General features: G+C 33.9%; 1 protein-coding gene across 2 annotated transcripts in view; it reads left to right on the forward strand.

Moving 5' to 3' along the window:
• The first annotated feature begins 10,211 nt into the window (after positions 1-10,211).
• The window catches only part of LOC136970195 (importin subunit alpha-7-like), a 41,443-nt gene continuing 30,362 nt past the window's right edge, over positions 10,212-21,292 (forward strand). The window contains exons 1-2 of one of the 2 annotated variants that reach the window (XM_067264617.1): positions 10,212-10,565; positions 16,459-16,553. In XM_067264617.1, coding sequence (XP_067120718.1) covers positions 10,505-10,565; positions 16,459-16,553 — 156 coding nt within the window. In that variant the 5' untranslated portion in view covers positions 10,212-10,504. Of the gene's footprint in view, positions 10,566-16,458; positions 16,567-21,292 lie in introns of both variants that reach the window. The other variant, XM_067264618.1, reaches the window with a different exon arrangement.

Below are 21,292 nucleotides of genomic sequence, written 5' to 3' on the forward strand. Positions count from 1 at the left end.
TCATGGTGTATGTTTAGTCTTTAACCTAATTTTTCGTACCTTATTTTAAAGGTGGTCTTTACCAGGATACCGAGATTTGATGATCCCGTATTTCGGATCCAATTTCTGTTACAATATGGTTTATAAATTATGACCTTTAACCCAATTTCTGGAGCTTTTTAAAGCTAGTTCTTGCAAGGATACGTAGACCAGATTTGAAAGAAAGGTGCGCATATCTCAAGGTCTTGAACGAAATTTTTAATTTCGTTTAACACCCGAGGTCACTCTGAATAAGGTCGAATGAACAATATGAGGGTTCTTTTTTTTACATTTTACATTAATTTAATTTTACTGTATCGAAAGAAAATTGGTAATATTTGAAGCGACGGAACATAAACTGCCACTCAGGCTCATTACAAAGGAAAAATGTATTCAAAAATAGCCATATCCGATTGTTTTTAAGAGCGTAGTAGTCACGCATCGATAGTTGGCAATGTTTAAATTATTATTTTCTTTTTTATATATTTAAAATCTATAGAATTCTAATTGTTATTGCATAATTTAAGTACTTAAGTATATTGTTTATAACTTAAGGAAGTTTGAACGTCATGCTGTATTCATTTACTTTAAAGTTTAAAACTTCGCTAACATGTAGGATTCGGCGTGAAGATATAATTTTTTAAATTAATTTTTTACGAAATTTTAGTCCAGAAAATCGATATTTTTACAAATAATGGGTATAAAAATATTAAAAATTTCATTTATAACAGCTTTTTAACTTCATAAGTGAAATATTTCCGTGTTTTCCTTTACGAGTTTGAAGTGACATGGTGAAATTTTGTTGTATGTTCTATATTTAGGTATCATTTTAAGGTAATTCTTGCAGAAAATTATAATAATTAGCTTTGTAAGCAATTTTTGATGGTTCATTTAGCAATATTCCAACGTTCTTCCATAACTAAATAATATTCTTTTAGTATAGACCATATATAGTTAAAAGTCGGAATTTTGCATTGTTTTTGTCGCTCGTCTGTTCGTTAATCCGCTAAATCTACAAATAAATTGATGAAACTTTTTCAGATGTATAATATATTCTTATATATAGAAAAACATAGAGACAATTTAATTTTAAAAAAATCTTGATCGGTTATCGAGTGCTCTAAATTTTTTATTTTGTTTATAATAATTACTTAACTAGAACGTATTTAAAAATATGTTGAAGTTTTCCTTTCATTCTAGCAAAACTTATCCAGTTTGAAGCGGAACGGGTAAACAAACAGGTTAAATCTGGAGCGAAGAAATGACTCTGATAATTACGATTATCCTTCACGTAATTCGCACTTAAACGTTCAAATAGATGCGGGTTATGTCTTCACGATGACGATGGCAACGTCTCTTCTCGATTAATGAGTAGAAATTATAAAATTGAGGTCAAGATAATTTATGTTTATCTACAAATTGTAATTATTATTCATAAGACAATGATGACACTGTGATGATGTATTTCATTAACGTGCTAAGCGACTCGCCGCGACTCTTATAATGTTAAGTAACATAAATGATTATAATAGATATTTCACTTCAGTTTTTTACTTACAGGAGGATCCTCGCCCCATTTTTCGTCCGTAGTATGAGGGTCACCACTCACAATGGGGATCCTGACATCCCCAAAGGGCTTCTCTTCTTTTCGTTAGGAAGAACAGTTAACGGATGAGAACCACCGACTTTGATGACGTCAATCCACTCTCGAAGCTACAGATGTAAATTGAGGTGCTTTAACAATTCCATTCATTCATTCATTTACGTTTGCATACTACGCAATTTTAAATTACACCTAAGGTCATTTATGACCACTCTCTAGAGTCTAGACAATGACACGTGAGTACGATACTAATCTTATATTCATTCATTTTTGTAATACAATTAATGTAAGTCGTGAGTCGTATGTCACTAATAATGAATTGTTCAGTATACTATTCGAAACTCGCATCAGAATAGGCCATGGTGAAAGAACACGTATGCTTAAAGAATTGCAAGTTAAATACAAAAATATTACATATGTAGTTGCAATGTTGTATTTAAATTTATGTAAACAAATGTCAAATGAAACATAGTGCACCTAGAAAGTAGGCTATTCTTGTAAAACCAATGGTCAGTTTGGGGTTAAACTCAATCTGTGAAGTCGATGATAGACCCGAAGTCGCACGAGGATGGCGAGTTCATAATAGTATATCAAGACCATTTAACGAAATTTGCCCAGTTACGATCTTTAAAAATTAAGACAGCTGAAGAAGTAGCATATCACTTTCTTCAAATATTTTAACATTTGATCCCCAGCTTATATTGCATTGAGATAATGGTAGGGAATTCAGTAATCGAGTCATATCCGAACTATACGCTATGTGGAAAGATGTTAAGATAGTTAACGGAAAGCCTCGTCATAGTCAAACACAAAGCTCAGTTGAAAGAGCCAATCGGGATATACAGAATATGTTAACTGCATGGATGAATGATAACGATACAAATAAATGGTCAGATGGTTTGCCCTTAGTTCAATTTGCCAAGAACACAACATACCACGAAGGAATACGCCAAAGTCCTTATAAAGCCCTTTTTGGTGTTAAACCAAAAAGAGGCATAGCATCGTCATCTTTGCCTGGCGAGCAAATCGCAAATATTGAACCGAAGAACAGCTCGAAGAATTTGTTAACACTTTTGAAAAAAGTTTGATACCGAAAACCATATTCCAGAGTAAAATATTAAAGAGGAGCTGCAACCTACCACGTCTTCGTATCAAGCCATGACTGAACAACACGAGTTTATTTCTATAAGAAGAGCGGCTGCGAAAGAGAATCTTCTACTGTAAGTAACGAAAATGTTACGAACCTCAAAAAGAAAATTTCCTCCTGCTCAAATTGGTGATACCGTACGAATATAATGTTTTTGGAATAGAAGACTCCGACTTTTATAAACTAGCAACAAAAATAGTACCATCAAGCAGCTTTATACCCATAATCAGATCGTAATTTGTAAAGAAAAGTTACTTTTCATACATGAGACTTCTTCTCAAGAAATGTCGCTAAGAGAAGCAGCTGCAACTAATTCGAGAAGTGGAGGGCAAGGCTATACACTCTGTAATTGTAAAAAGAAGTGTTCCACGACTAAATGCAGTTGTAAAACCAAGGAACTCTCATACAATTCAAAGTGTCATAACAGTTTAAGTTGTTACAATAAATAAGATTGTATAACGTTAACCACATAATTTATGTGTAAGTTTATCATTGGTATTATTTTCTTTAATGATTTAGAATGTAATGCTGAATGTCGACATTTGCCGGTGTAAGTGAGAGATAATGATATTTAGCAAAATATTTGGTACCGGTGCATACACCAAGCGATTATGTGAATGCTGACATTCGACATTTGCCAGATAACGGTCTTTCACAGTAACATATACATACGAATTAACACATATAAACATAAAATTTGATAATAGTATAATTATTTAGAATGACTATGTGCAATTTTTTATATCTAAAATGGCGTCCCTTTATTTCTCAGAGCGTACAGTACCTCTTATACAGTTTAGTTTCAATTTTAAATCAATTGTAATTTTAATTCAATTGTAAAAATTATATGTACTGCACGTGCAGTACATACATTGATTCGATTCTTATATAAAAAATTTCCAGCAACGAGTGGCGTAACTTTCCCGGGTAAAAAATTGCGTGTGGCTCCATTAATAGATGCGCCACACGCAATTCAGGTAACGGCAAATAGCTTAATTTTGAGGGTAGAGACAAATTTTATATATATATATAAAAAAAAAAAATATATTGTAAATGCTGATGTGTAAAATCTTTATTAAATCCGGCCTTACTCGAGTTACGACATGTAATCCCACTCTGTCTTCTCACTCTATTGACTTTTAACTAGCAAAATTTAATAGCATCAATCCTCCAATACCCAAATTTTCCTGTAAAATTTCAGAAATTTTCGACAAAAAGGCACAAGAGTTGTTAGGCTTCAAAGAGGTGCTCTCCCACACACACACACACACACACACACAAACATTCTTACATGCAAAAAAGTTGGGTTTTTCCTGTATTTCTCGACATTTCAAGGCCTTGAGTCCAAAAATATAAAAATAAATTTGGTGGGGGGTCATTTTTGACCGATCACCATACTTTCCCTCTGTTATATAGGCGCTATAACAGCCGGAAAGTAAAAATTAATAATGTACTGTACATTAGGTGTCTGTCCGAAGATATATACAGGGTGGCACAAAAATCAGTTAATTATTGTAAAGACTAAATTGCTGTCTTATTCAAACACTTTATTATTTTAAAAAACTTCATAAAAATTGTTAAAAATGTGATCCTTCGTCTTCGATACTTGAAAAGCAGTTCACAATGGGCCATTATGTATCATAAATTAATTTGTAAAAGTATAACTTTTAAATTTCATATTCGGTTCTGTACTTTAAAACCTACTTTTCTCACACGTTTTAATAATCTTGATACAGTCTTCGGTATTTTTTCCGGCCTGTGCACACTAAAAGCGCCTTTTTTCCGTACCCATCGTGGGTTCGGTCAGGCCCAAAGCTTGGAAATCTTAGGGGCAGAAGGCCCCGAGTAACTATATACGAACTTCAGATGCAAACCGGAAGTGACGTTATTTCAATTCAAAAATTTTCCCTGAGAGGAGTTAGATAAAAGACCGGCACGACCCTATTGCTAACAGGAAAACGTATTATGTACAGGGAGAAGACACTACTAATTTCAGGTGGAGAACATATAATTTAAATTAAATAAATTAAAAATATTATTTAAAATTGCAACCCGGCATTGTGGCAGTGTCACAATAAATAATTGCTCGTTGTTCATATAAACGTCACGCTTCTCAGATTTTTAAAGTGGCGTCACTAAGAGATGTTTTCGTATCATTCAACTAAATTCGTCCGGACAGAACTATGAAAATATACTTTAAGAAATCCAGCAACGAGTTGTGTAACTTTATCGGCAAAATAATTTAAAATTGCGGGTGGCGCCATCTATTACGATATTTTATTAAAAACAGTTTGTATTATTTAATTATTATAAAATGAAACTAGGTTTAATTTTGAGGTTAGAGACGAATTTTATTAAAAAATTGTAAATGATAATAACAAATAAAATCGTTAAGTCAGACCCCACTCGAGATACATCCTCTATCTCCCCATTCCTTTTATCTTTAACTACCAAAATTTATTAGCATCAATGCCCCCTAATACACAAACCTCCCTGCAAAATTTCAGAAATTTTTGACAGAAGGCACAGGAGTTATTAAGTGGGTGAACAAAATTGTGCTCTCTCCACACACACACGCGAGCACAATAATATCCATATATACAGAAATAAATGCCCCAAATTTTTTGTATTTATCGATGTTTTTATATGCCCAGTGTCCAAAAGTGTAAAAGTCTTTGCGGGATCATTTTTTGACCGATTGCCATACTTTTCCTATTATATATATTAGACCTATAACATATAACCCACTTCCCAAGCGTTTATGGAAAACGGGCTTCTGAAAATTGACTGTTTAGTTTATAAATCTTTGGAAATTTCACTTCCTGTAACGACGATAGTTGAGTAGAGTATTAAAACTAATATCGGGAAATACGAAAATGCTACCAGCCAAATATTGGTAAACAGAGAGCTTACAGACAAATGTAATCTATACATACTAATAGAAACAGTAAAATGCTACAAAATAACATTTCTCCGAAAAAATAATCTTTACATCAACACCAACAGACCTCTATGATAAAATAGTTCATTTCGAAACCCCTAAACCGTATAAATAAAACCAATCAAAATAATATTAATATAATAAAAATCATCTCAAAATTAAGCATAACAAGCAGGACAAATACAATATTTTGGAGAATGCATTATAGCTGTTTGCAGACAAAAGTATGGAGGAAAGGGGAAAAAACTAACAAATTGCTGGAGTTTTCAGGGTATTTTTTACGTATCTAACTCTTAAATATGGGCCAGTTTTCTGGGAGGTACTCTTTCCTCGGCAGATTGTCCACGTGTTTCATTACGCCGTAAACAAACAAACAAAACGTAAATATTTTTCGAACGTGTTCGATGTTTTTTTTTTTTTTTTTTTGAACATGGATGGAAATAATCGGAAATAAATGAAAGAAAACTAAAATCATATTTATTGATATACTGTTTATGAAAACGGGCCTCATTAAAAACTATTTCGAAGTCTATTTATGCAGGCTCTACATGAGGAGGGTGCATCCAGGGCAGCCCCGGAGTCTATGAGCTTTAGTGAAGCTCATCAGAAGAGGAAAAATTAAATAAATTGTTTGTTTTTATGATTTTTCCAAGTAATGAAATAGCTTTGGCCATGTGTTAACATCTACATTGAATTATTTTTCTACTTCAAAATCATTACGTTATTTGTATAAGAAGAGTCTCCGAAAGCGAGTCCCAAAATGGTCTTGGCATTAACAGCTCTCCGTTCTCTGGGGGACACTGCATTTATGTGTCTGAATATATTAAAGATCGTCTCGAGATTTGTTCCTGGATCTGCAACGGAGCCTTGGATACGGCTTAAAAATAATTTCGAAACTCTCCCACTATTACATTTTATCCACAAATCATTAGACCCTCGAATTAGCTCTGTATTATAAATTGAAGGACCAGTTCATATTTTCAGATTAATGTCGTACTTCTGCGGTTATTCACGATTTTTGGGGAGTTCAATAACATTTTAAATAATGTAATTAGAACATTAATTTTCTAGAAAATTGTTCTGTTGTTAAAAGCAGAACTCTATAATTTCGGTGAAATTATAGACGAATGGGGAAATTTTGATCATAATTTGACTGATTTACATAATAATCTTTATTGTTTGCCATTTCATTATTACTAATCACCTCATTTTTTATATCATTACAGGATGGAAAGAGAAAATTTCCTTGGAAATAAATTGATGGGATAAGGCAACGCAACGCGTGAACAATCTGCAAAAAGGGAAAGCCTCACGGGAGGACTTTCTACGCGAAATTAACTCTATTTAGGTGTTCGACACTTGAAGAAACTCTGAAAACTCCACGCGTCTATTCCTTTGGTCAGTCGTGAATTTCCATATTATTAACTGTTTATTCGTCATCTGGTTACAATTCCTAGAAGTGTAAACAGATGATGTATGACACAGTTATCATTAGGCTATATACCTATATAACCTTTAACTATTAAGTTAAATATTGCAGGTATTTATATTTATGAAATTGTGGCTTTTTTTTACTCTGCGGAGGTCGGCAACACTGCGCCTGACCACCGTCCCCAACCGGCGTGACGTCAGGGTCGAGGCTAATCACTTTTTGAATCGACGTACTCCAGTTCGGACATCCATCTCGTGTGCTCCGACCACTGTCTCCACTATTGACGTTGTTATGAGCTTCTGTATATAGCAGGGGTGGGCAAGCAAGAGTTCAGTGGGAGCCGAAATGTAGGTTTTGCAAAATGCATGGGAGTCGCAGTTCTGTACTGTCGTGGCAGATAGTATGGTAAGGCAGGCGATTTTATTATATAATATAAATCTATACTAATATTATAAAGAGGAAATGTTTTTAAGTTTGGATGTAACAGGTAATCTCCGAAACTACTCATCCGATTTCAAAAATTCTTTCACCAATATTTAGAATGGACCTTCAGGGTAGACATAGGCTGTATATTATTCCGTTAAACATTCGTATAAATTAAAAGATATCACCTAGGATTAAGGCTTTTATGTCCAACAGATGGCTCTAACTCCGACGACCTAAGTTTGCTTTTCTGTGAGGCATTATGCTTTTCTGTGAGAATGGACTAAAGCAGATCATTTTCTATCTATCTATATAAATAAAATATAACGTTTGTTTGTTCCTACTGATTCCTTTGAAATTTTGACACAACGTTGCATTCAAATACGCACGTGTTTTTATATAATATACATGTCGAAATTCCCCCCACTGGGGGAGAGGGACAGCATTAAGGCTTACCGTGAAGAACTCGGCTCCTATTAAACTATTTTAGATGCGGGTATTTTGTGTTTTTGATTGCGTTTTGATAGGGTACGTCAACAGAATGTAAGGGATTTTTTAAAATTCCCCCCACGGGGAAGTGTTATACACTTATAATAGATACATTTTGAGCCAAAACAACGCGTGGCCGGGTCTGCTAGTATAATATAAAACAAATATGAATTTTTAAAATACTGTAAACATATTTTCACAAAATTATAAAAATAAAAATAAAAAACAGAAATTAACACTTTCAGCAAGAGCCGCATTTGCCCATGTCTGGTACAGGTAACCCCGTATAACACGGCACTTCTATAGCACGGATTCACTCTAACACGGTTCGAGAATTAAGAACATCCCCCGTATAACACGAGTTCACTCTAACACGGTTCGGGAATTAGGTAAAACACTCTTACAGTACAACATGAAATGTAATAAAAACTGTTACCAGTTGATGATGCTCATGCTGAGATCATCATATAGGATGAATAATCTTCTGGTAAAATACTTACTTAAATAATAAATAAGTATTTTACCCATGAAAAAAATCTACTATATAAAGCTGAAAAACCGGATTCTATCACTGTATCCCAAAAATGGTCACCAGGGGCGCCCTGGCTACTATTTACATTTATTTAAATTAACAATATAAATTATTTTATATTTATTTTATATTTTTACAGTATAATATTCAGTATATTATTATTTTTATTTGTAATTTTGTATGCCCCGATGCCTGCCTGCATCCGGCCTTCGACTTGTGAATAATAAATACGATTTAAAGAAGGATTTAACAGCATATTTTTTAATTTTTGGAACCTAACCCCCCTTTTCGCACTAGTTCTTTGTTTCGTATAACACGGCAATTTTTTGGAACGTAACTCCCGTGTTATATGGGGTTACCTGTATATAGAGTTGTAACTATCTGTCAATAAACTCGTGATATTGGCATTTAGACTGTGATAGTCACGCTGGTGTACAATAGTCCACGAGAGGCAGTACAAAAAAAAAGAAAAAAAATAACAACAATTATTTATTTTTTGTTTTTCACGTGAGTAGCAATATACAGAATTCTTTCGGATTCCAACTCAATGTTATACAATATCCCAAACTGGGGCGAGGAATCGAGCGAATACAGAACAAAAAAACGCGTTCGCGACAAATAAGAAAAGACGGACTTGTAATCTTACGACTAATATACACTAAATTATAAACTAAAAAGGAAAGGAAGAATAGCTTCGGGGATTCTCCTTATACAAGGAACGTTGTCTCTCTCTCTTTACGTTAGCGGGAGTCCTTTCTCTTTCTGTAGGCTACCTTCGTCTCCATTGTCCTTCTAGACGACGAGCACAAGCGTAACTTTCGCACGTCTACCTTCACCGAGTGTCTGACCCAAGAATGAACCTTATCGTTCTAAACTTCTAGTAGTTTCAGGGACTCCACTTCCCATTGTTAACGTGGTTCGTGGAAAGGGTTACCACACCCACAGGAATAAATGTTAATAGAAAATTCGAGAAAAGAAAAGGAAGAACAATGAAGATAGAAACTTAAAACTAAACTTATATCTAATATATACATTAATATGGCGTATTGTCACAAAACTTTTCCTCTGCACGAGAAACGAAAATTCGACGACACGCAAATCCGGTTCGTGGATGCGATCGAATTGACCGACTTAGCTGATTTCGACTATTGAGAAGTACACCTTAATGGTCCCATCAACTATTTCCGCTCTGTGGGCACTAAGAGGCCGCTTTTAGCAAGCCCATTATGGGTTCGGCCAGGCCCACAACGGTGCAGGACATATCCGGTCGGATTATCACGCGAAAAATTCCTAGATGTTTTTGACCCGTCCGGATTCAAACCCGGGTCCCCCAGAGCGATAAGATTACCTTGACCGCTCGGCCATCCGGCCGTCACTATATTTCATATTATTATTAAACAAATTTTTTATTATTCTATAATTTATATAATATAAATAATATTAATTATTCTTATAATATTTAAAATTAATTTATACTTGTTTTTCTCCCATAAATTTTTATAAAAAAACAAACTAAATTTTTTATAGTAAAAAATCAGATTAAAAAATAAATAAAACAATACGGACTTTAGAAAAGCGACATCTAACGACTATCAAGAGAAACAGAGGCAGCAACGAGGGTAACTTTATGATCGTATTACGCCTGGTTTACTGTAAAGTTAATAATTATGCGTGATGTAATCGAAGAAGTATCAAATAAGCGAGTGCGTATTATTATCAAACGACAATTATAAAAGAATTAAATTCTTAATATTATTACGTAATTTAAAAATGAACGAGTAAGAGAGAGCGATCGATGATCCTTGATAAAAACAGACGAACTTTTCAATCGTCTGCCATCAAAATTCGTCGTTCGTAATACCAAAATTTGATAAAAATGTGAAGTAAGAAATGGGATTTAATTATTTATATCGATTAAAATGAAAGATTTTGGATTAAATTTAGTCAGTGTTAGAATCAAAATGAGAATACAACAAGAAAGTAAGTCAATTTATCAATTGCCTTGATTAAATGTTCAATGCTTTTCCAATGTAGTTTAGTTTTAGTTATTTAAATGGACTTTTAGATCAATCTTCAAATGAACAACTGTAATCCAATTTGATCGAGTCGTTTAAGAATATACAACAGAAAGTTGTATAATTAAATGATTCAATCCAGTTTATTGTGTTATTTTCAAGTAATATTTCATATAAACCAGAGGTGGGCAAGCAAGAGTTCAGTGGTTGCCGAAATGTAGGTTTTGCAAAATGCATGGGAGCCACAGTTCTGTACTGTTGTGGCAGATAGTATGGTAAGGCTGGGAAAGATAACACTTTCAGCAAGAGCTGCATGTAACTCAAAAAGAGCCGCATTTGCCCATGCCTGATATAAACTGATTTGTTTTTTAAAATGTTCTGTTAACAGGAATTTTCGTCCATGGAAATTGTACTAAGAATCAATATAATGCCGACTGATTAATTGTGATCACGGCCGAGAGGTCGAGGTGGCATCCTACTGCTCTGAGGGAATCGGGTTCGAATCCGGACGGGTTGAAAAATTCCTGGAAATTTTTCGGGGGTGGTGGGTTCAGATATGTCGGGCCCTTCTTCTTGCCACCTGGCTGCCCCGTCGTGGGTCTGACCGAACCCATAATGGGCTTGCCATAAGAGGGCCTCTTATGGCAAGCCCGTAGGGCCTGCAGGATGGAAAGAGTTAAAGAAAAGAAAAAGAAAAAAGATTAATTGTGATTGACAGGTGAAATTAATGATGCTCGAATTTTGATCGTTGGCCCAAATTGGGTTGTGTAATGCATTTTATAAAAATCTAGTAGGTGACATTGCTTTGTCCACTATGATTCAGGTATCAGGTCAGTCCATAAGTTCGTGTGTATTTTTATCTACAAAAAAAGCAGCAAAAAATTCTAATTAAATTTTATTTCAATCTATAATGTATTCACCATTATTTTGTACAATTTCTTGCCATCTTGATGGTAGCCTTTTAATCCCGTCTTCGTAAAATGATTTCGGTTTTCAATCAAAATATTCAGAAATAGCCTTTTTTACATTGTTCTCATCCTCAAAAGTTTTCCCCTTTTAAAAAATTCTGCAACCTGCGAAAAAGATGATAATCACTGGGAGCAATATCTGGCGAATATGGTGGATGAGGTAAAATTTCCAGGTTGTAGCTTTTAAGTTTCTGTACAGTTATTTTTGCAGCGTGTGGTCTGGCATTGTTATGCTGCAAAAGAACCCGCTTTCTGTTCACTAATGACGGTCGATTGTTTTTCAATTTTTCATTTAAACGCTCTGATTGCTCACAATACATTTGAGCTGTAATTGTTTGATTAGGTTCTAACAGCTCAAAGTGAATTACACCTGACATATTCCACCAAACAGACAAAAGGATTTTTTTTGGATGCAGCCCACCTTTTGCAGTCGGTTTTGGCTACTTGTCGCGATCCATCCATTGTCTTTTTCTTGTCACATTATTATAGAGGATCCATTTTTTGTCTCCAGTAACCAGCCTACCAAGAAAAGGTTCTAAAGCAATGCGGGATAAAAGAGACGTGCAAATGTTTACACGTTGTTGTCGGTTAGCTATTGACAGTTTATGTGGTATCCATTTTCCTAGCTTTGAAACTTTTCTGATTTGTTGTAGGTGTCTATGAACAGTTCCATGGGATGAATTTAAACATTTCACAATTTCATCAACTGTTAAAGATGGTTCTGCTTCAACTAGTGCATAGAGAGCATCATCATCAAAGTCAACGGGTCTTCCAGTACAAGCCTTATCCTCCACACTAAAATCATTGTTTCTAAATCTTTCAAACCACTTCTGTGCAGTCCTTGCACTAATTACAATTTGATTATGTACAGTATTTATTTTTTTGGCTGCATTTGTAGCATTCTCACCACTTAAAAATAAAAAGTATAAAACATGTCTTTTATATTCATCAGTTACTTCCATTTTAACGAAAATAAACAACTGAAATGTTCACAATTCTGAACAGTATTGGGTTGTTTGGAAAGTTTGTAGCGATTTTTGATAGCCGACACTTGAGACACTGATTGACGCAAAAATGATCAGAATTGTACAAACCAATGAATATTACGATAAATGACCTTGAGACACATCCGTTACAAAAAAATTGTTAAGATTATTCAAATAGCGTTTAATTTGTCTCATTGCAAAAAAATGGATACGAACAACGTGCATTATCAACACTTGTTTTTTTTTTTTTCTTTTTTCGTAAAGGCAAAAATGCTGTACAAACAGCAAAAAAGTTATGTGATGTTTATGGTGGGAGTGCTGTATCAGAATCAACTGTTCGAAAGTGGTTTGCAAAGTTTAAAACGGGTAATTTCAGCCTTGAAGATGCTCCTCGCTCAGGAAGACCTCCTGTTATTGAAGAGGACCAAATCAAAGCATTATTGGATGAAAACCCTCATTACACAACTCGAGAGATTGCAGACATAGTGAAGTCATCAAACAGTACTGTATTTCAACATCTAAAGAAGCTTGGATATGTGAATCGTTATGACATTTGGATACCTCACGACTTAACCAGTTGTTTGCGGAGTACTGCTATTGGAGTAACCGGTTTTCATTAAACTGTTGCGGAGTACTCCAGTTGGAGTAACTGTCAATTTACTTTCGTAATTAACTAGTTGGTGGCGATTTAAGCACTGATTAGCTTTTATCTACATAGACTAAGTTTGTTTCAACGAAAAAGATATTTGTTACTACCCCGTATTTTTAAATTTAAACACAAAACTCCTCCATTCCATGTTAAGTCTATGGAAGACCTTTCTTTTGTTCATTTGACAATATAATCCTAGTTAGCATGCCCGTTAAGTTCTAATTGGTATACTATAGCTAAATGACTATCCTTTGACCAATAAGCATTGACTTGGGTTTGTGGGATGGGAACTTTCTTGGGAAAAGTTATACCAACTTTGAGCTACATTGTCAGCTACAAACGTAAACAAAGAATTATAAATCGTTATTCTTATCTATTTTTAGCATGAATTTAATAAATTTTTATGTATATTTATCCTATTTAACAAATAAGCTTGTTTTTTAAGCCATTCAACCATAAATCTTTCAAAAAACAAAGTACTTCTGGTTATAATGGTACTTCTGTAATACATAAGATATACATGTATAGTCGTTAATATAATAAAGTAATAATCGCTTATTATAGTCTGCTATTAGAACAATAAATTAAATAATGTATAAATAGAATCAAATACACATCATCAGTAATAAAAGTGTATTAACCTAAATTTAGAAAGGCAACCACCCCCCACGCCGATCGGCGTTATAATCTATAGACCGTATTATTTCTCTACGTTGATTTAGAAAGCTGCAGTTTTTTTATTTGACAGAAAATATACATGTCTAAGTAACGTATGTAAGAAATCAATGGAAAATTTATAAAAAAAACGATTTTTTAAATATTTTAAAATCTAAAATTTTATTAATTTTTTTAAACGTACATAATATTTTAAAGTTAACAATCGTAAAGTATAATATGTACGTAATAGAAAACTGAAAACAGATTATACCTACTACATTTTTTAAGCGCGATATCGCAAATTGAAAAACCACTTTAAAAACCACAAAACCTGTACGCAACAGCGGTGTTGTTTCGGATTATCGAGTGCGCAGCTGACAGGTTAACGGAAAAAACTTACTGGATCGCATCTCCATTTGTGATTCTCTTGAAAGACGAAATGAAAATTACCCTTTTCTGAAGCGTTTAGTGACAGGTGATGAAAAGTGGATCATTTATAACATCAGCCGAAAATGATCATGGTGTAAGAAAAATGAATCACCATTAAAAACTCCAAAGGCCGGTCTTCATCCAAAGAAGGTCATGTTCACTGTATGGTGGGATTGGAAAGGAATCCTGTACTACAAGCTGCTTCCACAGAATCAAACAATTGATTCTGATAAGTATTGTTCCCAATTGGATAAGCTGAACATGGCAATTAAAGAAAAACGTCTAGAACTGGCCAATAGAAAAGGCATTGTATTTCACCAAGATAATGCCAGACCTCACACGTCTTTACGAACACGCCAAAAATTATTGGAACTAGGCTGGGATGTTTTACCCCACCCCCTTACTCACCCGACCTTGCCCCGTCGGACTACCATTTGTTCCATTCTCTACAAAATTCCCTTCATGATAAAAACTTTGATACTTTGGAAGCTTGCAAAAACCACGTGGATCAGTTTTTCGCGGGAAAAACTGGAAAGTTCTATGAAGAGGGTATCATGAAGCTGCCCCATAGATGGCAACACGTCATTAAAAACAATGGTGCATACATAATGGAATAAAAGTATATTTTTAGTTTTAAAACAATTTCTTTTATTTCTCTTAAAAATTGCTACGAACTTTCCCAACAACCCAATATTATATGAATGAGATCCAATTTAACACTTCAGTGTAAAAATTATCACATTAGACTGACATTTTTAACAGCAAAACAAGATTTTTCTCAAGGTCATAAAAATGCTCATGGACTTATGGACTGACCTGATACAATAAGGTCGGTAAACCGACCTTATTGTACTTGAAGAAGGCCATTCAAAACAGCCAAAAACGTTTGTACTTAGTGATTAAATTGCTAGAAACAAAGTTTGAAAGGTTTTTTTGTGTTACTTATAGTAGTAATATTTCTTTTCTTTTCTTTTCTTTCGAAGACACAATGTAGTGACGTAAACTTAAACACTGGCGAATTTTTCATCCTTTTTATTCGGTTGGTTTGGCCAACCGAATAAAAAGGATGAAAAATTCGCCCAGTGTTTAAGTTTACGTCACTACATTGTGTCTTCGAAAGAAAAGAAAAGAAACGAAAATACAAAACACGGTTTCCTCAAGATAGAATATTTCTTTTGTTAAATTTTTTGTTTTGATGTTATAAATTAGATTAAAATTCTTTAATTTTTTTTTAAGTGGGACCTGGAATTGAATATGGATGGGTTGAAAACCCCAGGAATTTTTCAGGGGAGGTCTGGCCCTATCCTTTACCACCAGGCTGATCCATTGTGTGCCTGATTGAACCCTCATAATGGCCTTGATAAAAAGTTTTCTTAGTGCCCACAGAGGGAAGAATCAAAAAAATTTTTTAATTAAAAAATAGTACAGTAACAGACCAATTATCCAGCTTCCACAAAACTGGCCAGTTTTTTATTTGGTGGATTGTAGCACAGCTGTAGTTTGTCCTGCAGCTGCTTTGTATTGGTTTCCATGGCATATGTCAGGGGTGGGCAAGCAAGAGTTCAGTGGGAGCTGAAATGTACGTTTTGCAAAATGCATGGGAGCCGCAGTTCTGTACTGTGGTGGCGAATAGTATGGTAAGGCACGCGATTTTATTATATAATATAAAACAAATATTGAATTTTTTTAATAAACATATTTTCACAAAATTATAAAAATAAAATTGTAATAAAAATAATAAAAAAAAAGAAATTAACACTTTCAGCAAGAGCCGCATGTAACTCAAAAAGAGCCGCATTTGCCCATATCTGGTATATGCATTGCAAGATCACTATTTTGAGAAAAATGTGAATATACATATTTTTGTAATTTTTAATATTATATATAAATATATACATATACATACAGGCCCTAGTCATCATTAACTGTAATAAACATATTAATGATTATCTTCAGAGATTATTAGAATTTTTTCAAAGATGGTGTTTTGAAATATTCTATTTTTCAAGATAGCAACAAGCAAATAAACTGCTTGAATTGAAATTTTGTGTTGAAAGATGATTTTTTGAATATGTCTTTATGTTTATAACAGTTTGTGAAAGATATTACATTTTTATATTAGTGGAGCATAAAAATATTGTAGCTGCATATATTTGTTTTTCTTAAAAGATATACGCCGACAAAGAAGACATGAGATACACAGAAAAAGAAGACCAAATTTAATCCTTGAAGAAGCAGAATGGATGCAAATTAGCTGTATAGATGTCAGTTGGAAGAGTGAGAATATAAACATTTAATTTTTACATTTTTACAATTAACAATTTAATATTTTTAAGTATAATAAATTTAATTAGTTATTATTAATATTTCAAGGAATAACTCATTTATATTTCACTTTTCATTTATTATAGACAGTTAAAATTTTAGAAAATAAATTTTTATATTTTTCATGAGTTAATAATTGGGCTGCAATTTTAAAAACTTGTAGACATAAATTCCCACTGTAGTCCATCAGTCTGTCTTTTTTTCATTAATCTACAAAGATGAGACCAGATATGGAAACCTTAGGGGCAGGAGGCCTCGATTAACTTTATATGAACTTCTGATGTAAACCCAGAAGTGATGTTATTTCAATTCAAAATTTTTCCTTGAAAGGTGTTAGATAGATGACTGGCATGTTGTTAAAGGAAAAGTATGATGTACATGGGCAAGCCACTACTAATTTGGGGTGGAGAGCATATATTTTAAATTAAATCAGTTATAAAAATATTAAAAATTGCAGCCCGGCATTGTGATGATGTCACAAAATTGCTTGTTCAAAAAACAAATTTCTGTTATTACTATGGCCGTGCCATAGTAATAACAGAAATTTGTTTTTTTTTTCTTTATGCAGCACTCGAGAAGTGCTTTACAGCGAACACTCTGAAATCTGTTTCTAAATGCAGCGCTGCAATGTAGTAAACCATTTCTAAACGTTTGCTGCAAGAGGTCACTGCAGCAAAGATAAAGCAGCTTTTACATCCACTACACGTTTAAAGCAAAATGGACGCGTGTGTGTGTAATACAATATTATGCTGCGAAAATAAAAAAGTCGAAGTGACTTGATAAAAATATTATGGAAACATTAAGAAGGATTAAATTTTATAAAATGACTCTGAAAGTTGTCTAAAGAATAAGAAAATACTATATTTTAAATATAATTATATATCTCCAATCTCTCTACTTCGTTCACATTTTCAGAAAGAGAAATGCTTAACTTTTTATCTCTTTTTATTTAAATATTGTAGTTCCTTAACTAAAACACTACTTTTGGCTATAACTGTGGAATCGAAGGATAGATTACGGCATTCACGTTTAGCTCGAGCGGAAAGCATTTCTAAATTATGTTGCAGCGACGTGTAGCAACAGCTGCTCATGACATTATTTTCACTACACTCTCGCTGCATAAAGAACGCAGCCTATATTTATTTAGAATTAAACAATTCAGTTGAACAACAGCTAAATTGTTCTAATACGGTGGGTGATCAGTTAATGAACAGATCAGATGATAAACACTTTTGCAAATGATTTTTATGATCAGACAATGAACACATGTTCAGATAACAAACACTTCACTGAACAAACATAAAAAAAAGCAACGAAAATAGCAAATACCGATTGATTTTCCCTTGTCTTCAGGTAACAATTCGAAACTTTTTGGAGCGCAGGAGACGTCAACATCAGTGCTCAACCCAGTATATACTGATCAGATAGTATTCCTCAAACTTTGAAATACTCCCTTATAATTCTAGTCTTTTATTTTTCTGACAGAAACAATTCTTTTATAGTATTCGCGAGACTGTTGGCGAGCACTCGTTAAGTTTTGCGTCGGTTTTTATTTTCGAAAGGTGAGAGTATAATAGCAGAGGTAGATGTGGGCAGAAGATGTCTGACGTTGCTGGGCAGTATGGCTTGAACAAATCTACAGTAGGGCGAAGTTCAATCTTATCTAAGAAAGATACAATATAATCAAGAAGACTCGAGCAGCTAAAGGAATAACAAAAATTACATCTGAGAAATAAAGAACATTGAAGAGCTCATAATGGAACTGAAACAGATCTGACGACAGAAGAACGCCAAGAACACTTGAATGAAGAACACCAAGAAACTCGGCAAGATATGTTTTATTATGAAAAAGAGGATTAATGCCGATATCTGCTATTAACTAAGATCTTTTGAAGAAGTGGGGGAGGTCAGATCAATGGTCTTAGAATGGCATACAAACCAGGTTGAGGTTTATAGGCTTGGGGATCTCTACAATTACAATGCTATTAATTACTTATGAAAATCCTGAAGAAGAGAGAAAAGCAATTGACATTGGATAGATTCCTTAACCCCCATAAACAGAAAAAAACATAACTAATAAAAATGCAAGACTGTGTATATATGTATTTTTATCATTACATATAAATAAACATAGTAAGAAAGTATATATTTTTTATTTTTTGGAGTCTCCAGAATGAATTAATCAAATTCCCACACAAACCTACGGTAAATTGATAATCGGTTAACAAGCAATTCGGATAGCAAACAAAGTCATGGAATGGATTATGTTCATTAACCAATCACCCACTGTATTTTTAAACATCATTACTAACTCAACTGTTACTTTATAAATTTTTAGTTATGATTAAAAGTTACTTTTACTAATTATAAAAAAATACAGTAGAACCTCTTTAAGAAGTTCTTGCCGAAGAGATTCTTTTTCATAAGAAGTCCAATTTCTCTGGTCCTGGCATTTACATCATAAGTTGTGTGTTAAAATTCCCTGCATAACAACTTTTTTTATATAAGAAATTCCAAAATATTGGTCCCATCAATGAAATATCATTGATGGGACCAATTATGATTTGTCTCCAACATAAACTCCTTAAATGGGTAAATATACCCATTTAAAGAGTTTGTGTGGAGACAAATCATAATTTTTTTCCTCACCATAACTTTATCACTTATAAAACCACTAGCTGTTACCGTCGGCTTCACCCACTTGGATTTTGCAATTTGATAGAAATAACTCTCCCTCAGTACTTCACTAAGGTTCTCAATTATTAGTTGTTACTAATTTGGTAAAATTACTGATTTTTGTGTGTTTTAAACTATGGACTGCTAATGCACCTAAATTCAAGTTTCAAATATGGGATTCTGAGATACGATAAATCTGAATTTAATTTTTTTTGAAACATAAATGACGTTATCTGAAACTCCCTAAATTTAAATAAATAATAAAATGTAAAAATATGGAGCATTCACAAAGATAAAACCTTTGTTGTTGCACACCATCAGTAGTCCATCAGAAATTACAAAAATTATGGAGATGACCTTCCCTTTTAGGCAACTGCCTCCGCAACAAACATGCAAAAATGGTAAGACGTCCTCTGGTGTTTTCGCCACTATCACAATAATACAGTGGACCCTTGTTATACGCTGCTCACTATACCGCGCACTCGGTTATAGTGTGGGCGATGTTCACGACGCGATAAGCTCAAACACGTTTATACAGGTCCGTGCAATGTTAGTGAGTAGCGCATTTTATTGTTACTGCACATTGAGTAATTGTGTATGTATTGAGTTCCTGCATGTATTTTGAATAGTGTTTAATTATTGTATGCATGATGAGTAAAAGAAAAGCTTACAGTGTGAAAGAAAAGCTTGAATTATTGCTAAAGTAAAGAGTTGAACCGCGTTACAGTGTGTTGCTCGGTATAACGTGGCTGTTGTTTTCCGCCCGACATGCGCATTATATTGGGGTCCACTGTACTTTTTAAAAAAACAAAGTAAAATCGTGGCCGACGTTATTTCAGACACCATAGTAATTATTTAATTTATAACAATCTAAATATATAAAATTCTCACACGTGTGACAATCAAATGCGGGTGTCAGCTTATACTAATAACTTTCTACAATTAAGGAAAATGGAAAAAAAGCAAAAGGAATAGAAATACCCGCGGTTTTTCATAGCGACGTACTCTTGGATAGGACACCACTTCGAAACTCTCCTTTATTTGTGACCCTCTTCTTATTGTAGACCTTTCAGCTATTCCTGACTTTGTCATTTGTCCTCAAGGTTTTCTGTCCATAGTCTGTTTTTTCTTTCTAACTTCTTTGGCACCTCTCAGTTTCAGATCGTCTTTCTTGAGGTCTGGAGCACTCTTTTTCTCTCCCTGCTTCTTTGAGGTTTTCACCAAAAGTGACTCTTTCTCTGTCCGTTTGGCCCCAGGGCCCCCCACCGTCTTTTGTTCTACTTATTTTCGAGGAAAAGATAATCCTACCCAAAGGCAAAAGGTTTAGACGGCCACACTATAATTGAACAAATATGTAATAACAAATTCAAATTTAAATGGTTTGAATATTTGGTTAAAAAATTGTAATACATAAATATTGTACGTTTGGAAATTAAGTTATTACCATCAGAAACAAAAAATTGCATCTGAAATAGTACAGTAGAAGTCGTTCTTCCGGTTAAGACTTAATGCTCTCTCTCTCTCCCCGTGGGGGAATTTTGAAAAATCCCTTCTTAGTGTGCATTTCCATGGCGTACCCTACTAAAATGCAGTTAAAAACAAAAAATCTCATCTAAAATAGCAGAGTAAAAGCCATTTTTCTGGTTAAGACCTAATGCTCTCCCCCCCTCAGGGAATTTCGAAAAATCCATTCTTAGTGTGCATTTCCATGATGTAACTGTGTACCAAATTTCACCTCTTTAGGTTCAGCGGTTTGCTCTGGGCAATGATGAATCAGTCAGTCAGGACAAGTAGTATTATATATATATATAGATTAAATTTTTAGTAAAGTAACTCCAGATGTTCACCCCATATTATATATCAAACACTTGTACACCTGAGGTGGTTGCTAAATTGACTGGAGTTTTATTGTTTTGATCATACTCTCTATTTGGTGCTGTCCATTAACTATTGACATTTTATATTGATACCAGTTACTTCATCCTCTGCTGTAGTCATTGCA

This window comes from Centruroides vittatus, unplaced genomic scaffold (genome assembly GCF_030686945.1).
Source record: "Centruroides vittatus isolate TY-2023 unplaced genomic scaffold, ASM3068694v2 contig_19, whole genome shotgun sequence".
In the NCBI taxonomy this organism is placed as follows: domain Eukaryota; kingdom Metazoa; phylum Arthropoda; class Arachnida; order Scorpiones; family Buthidae; genus Centruroides; species Centruroides vittatus.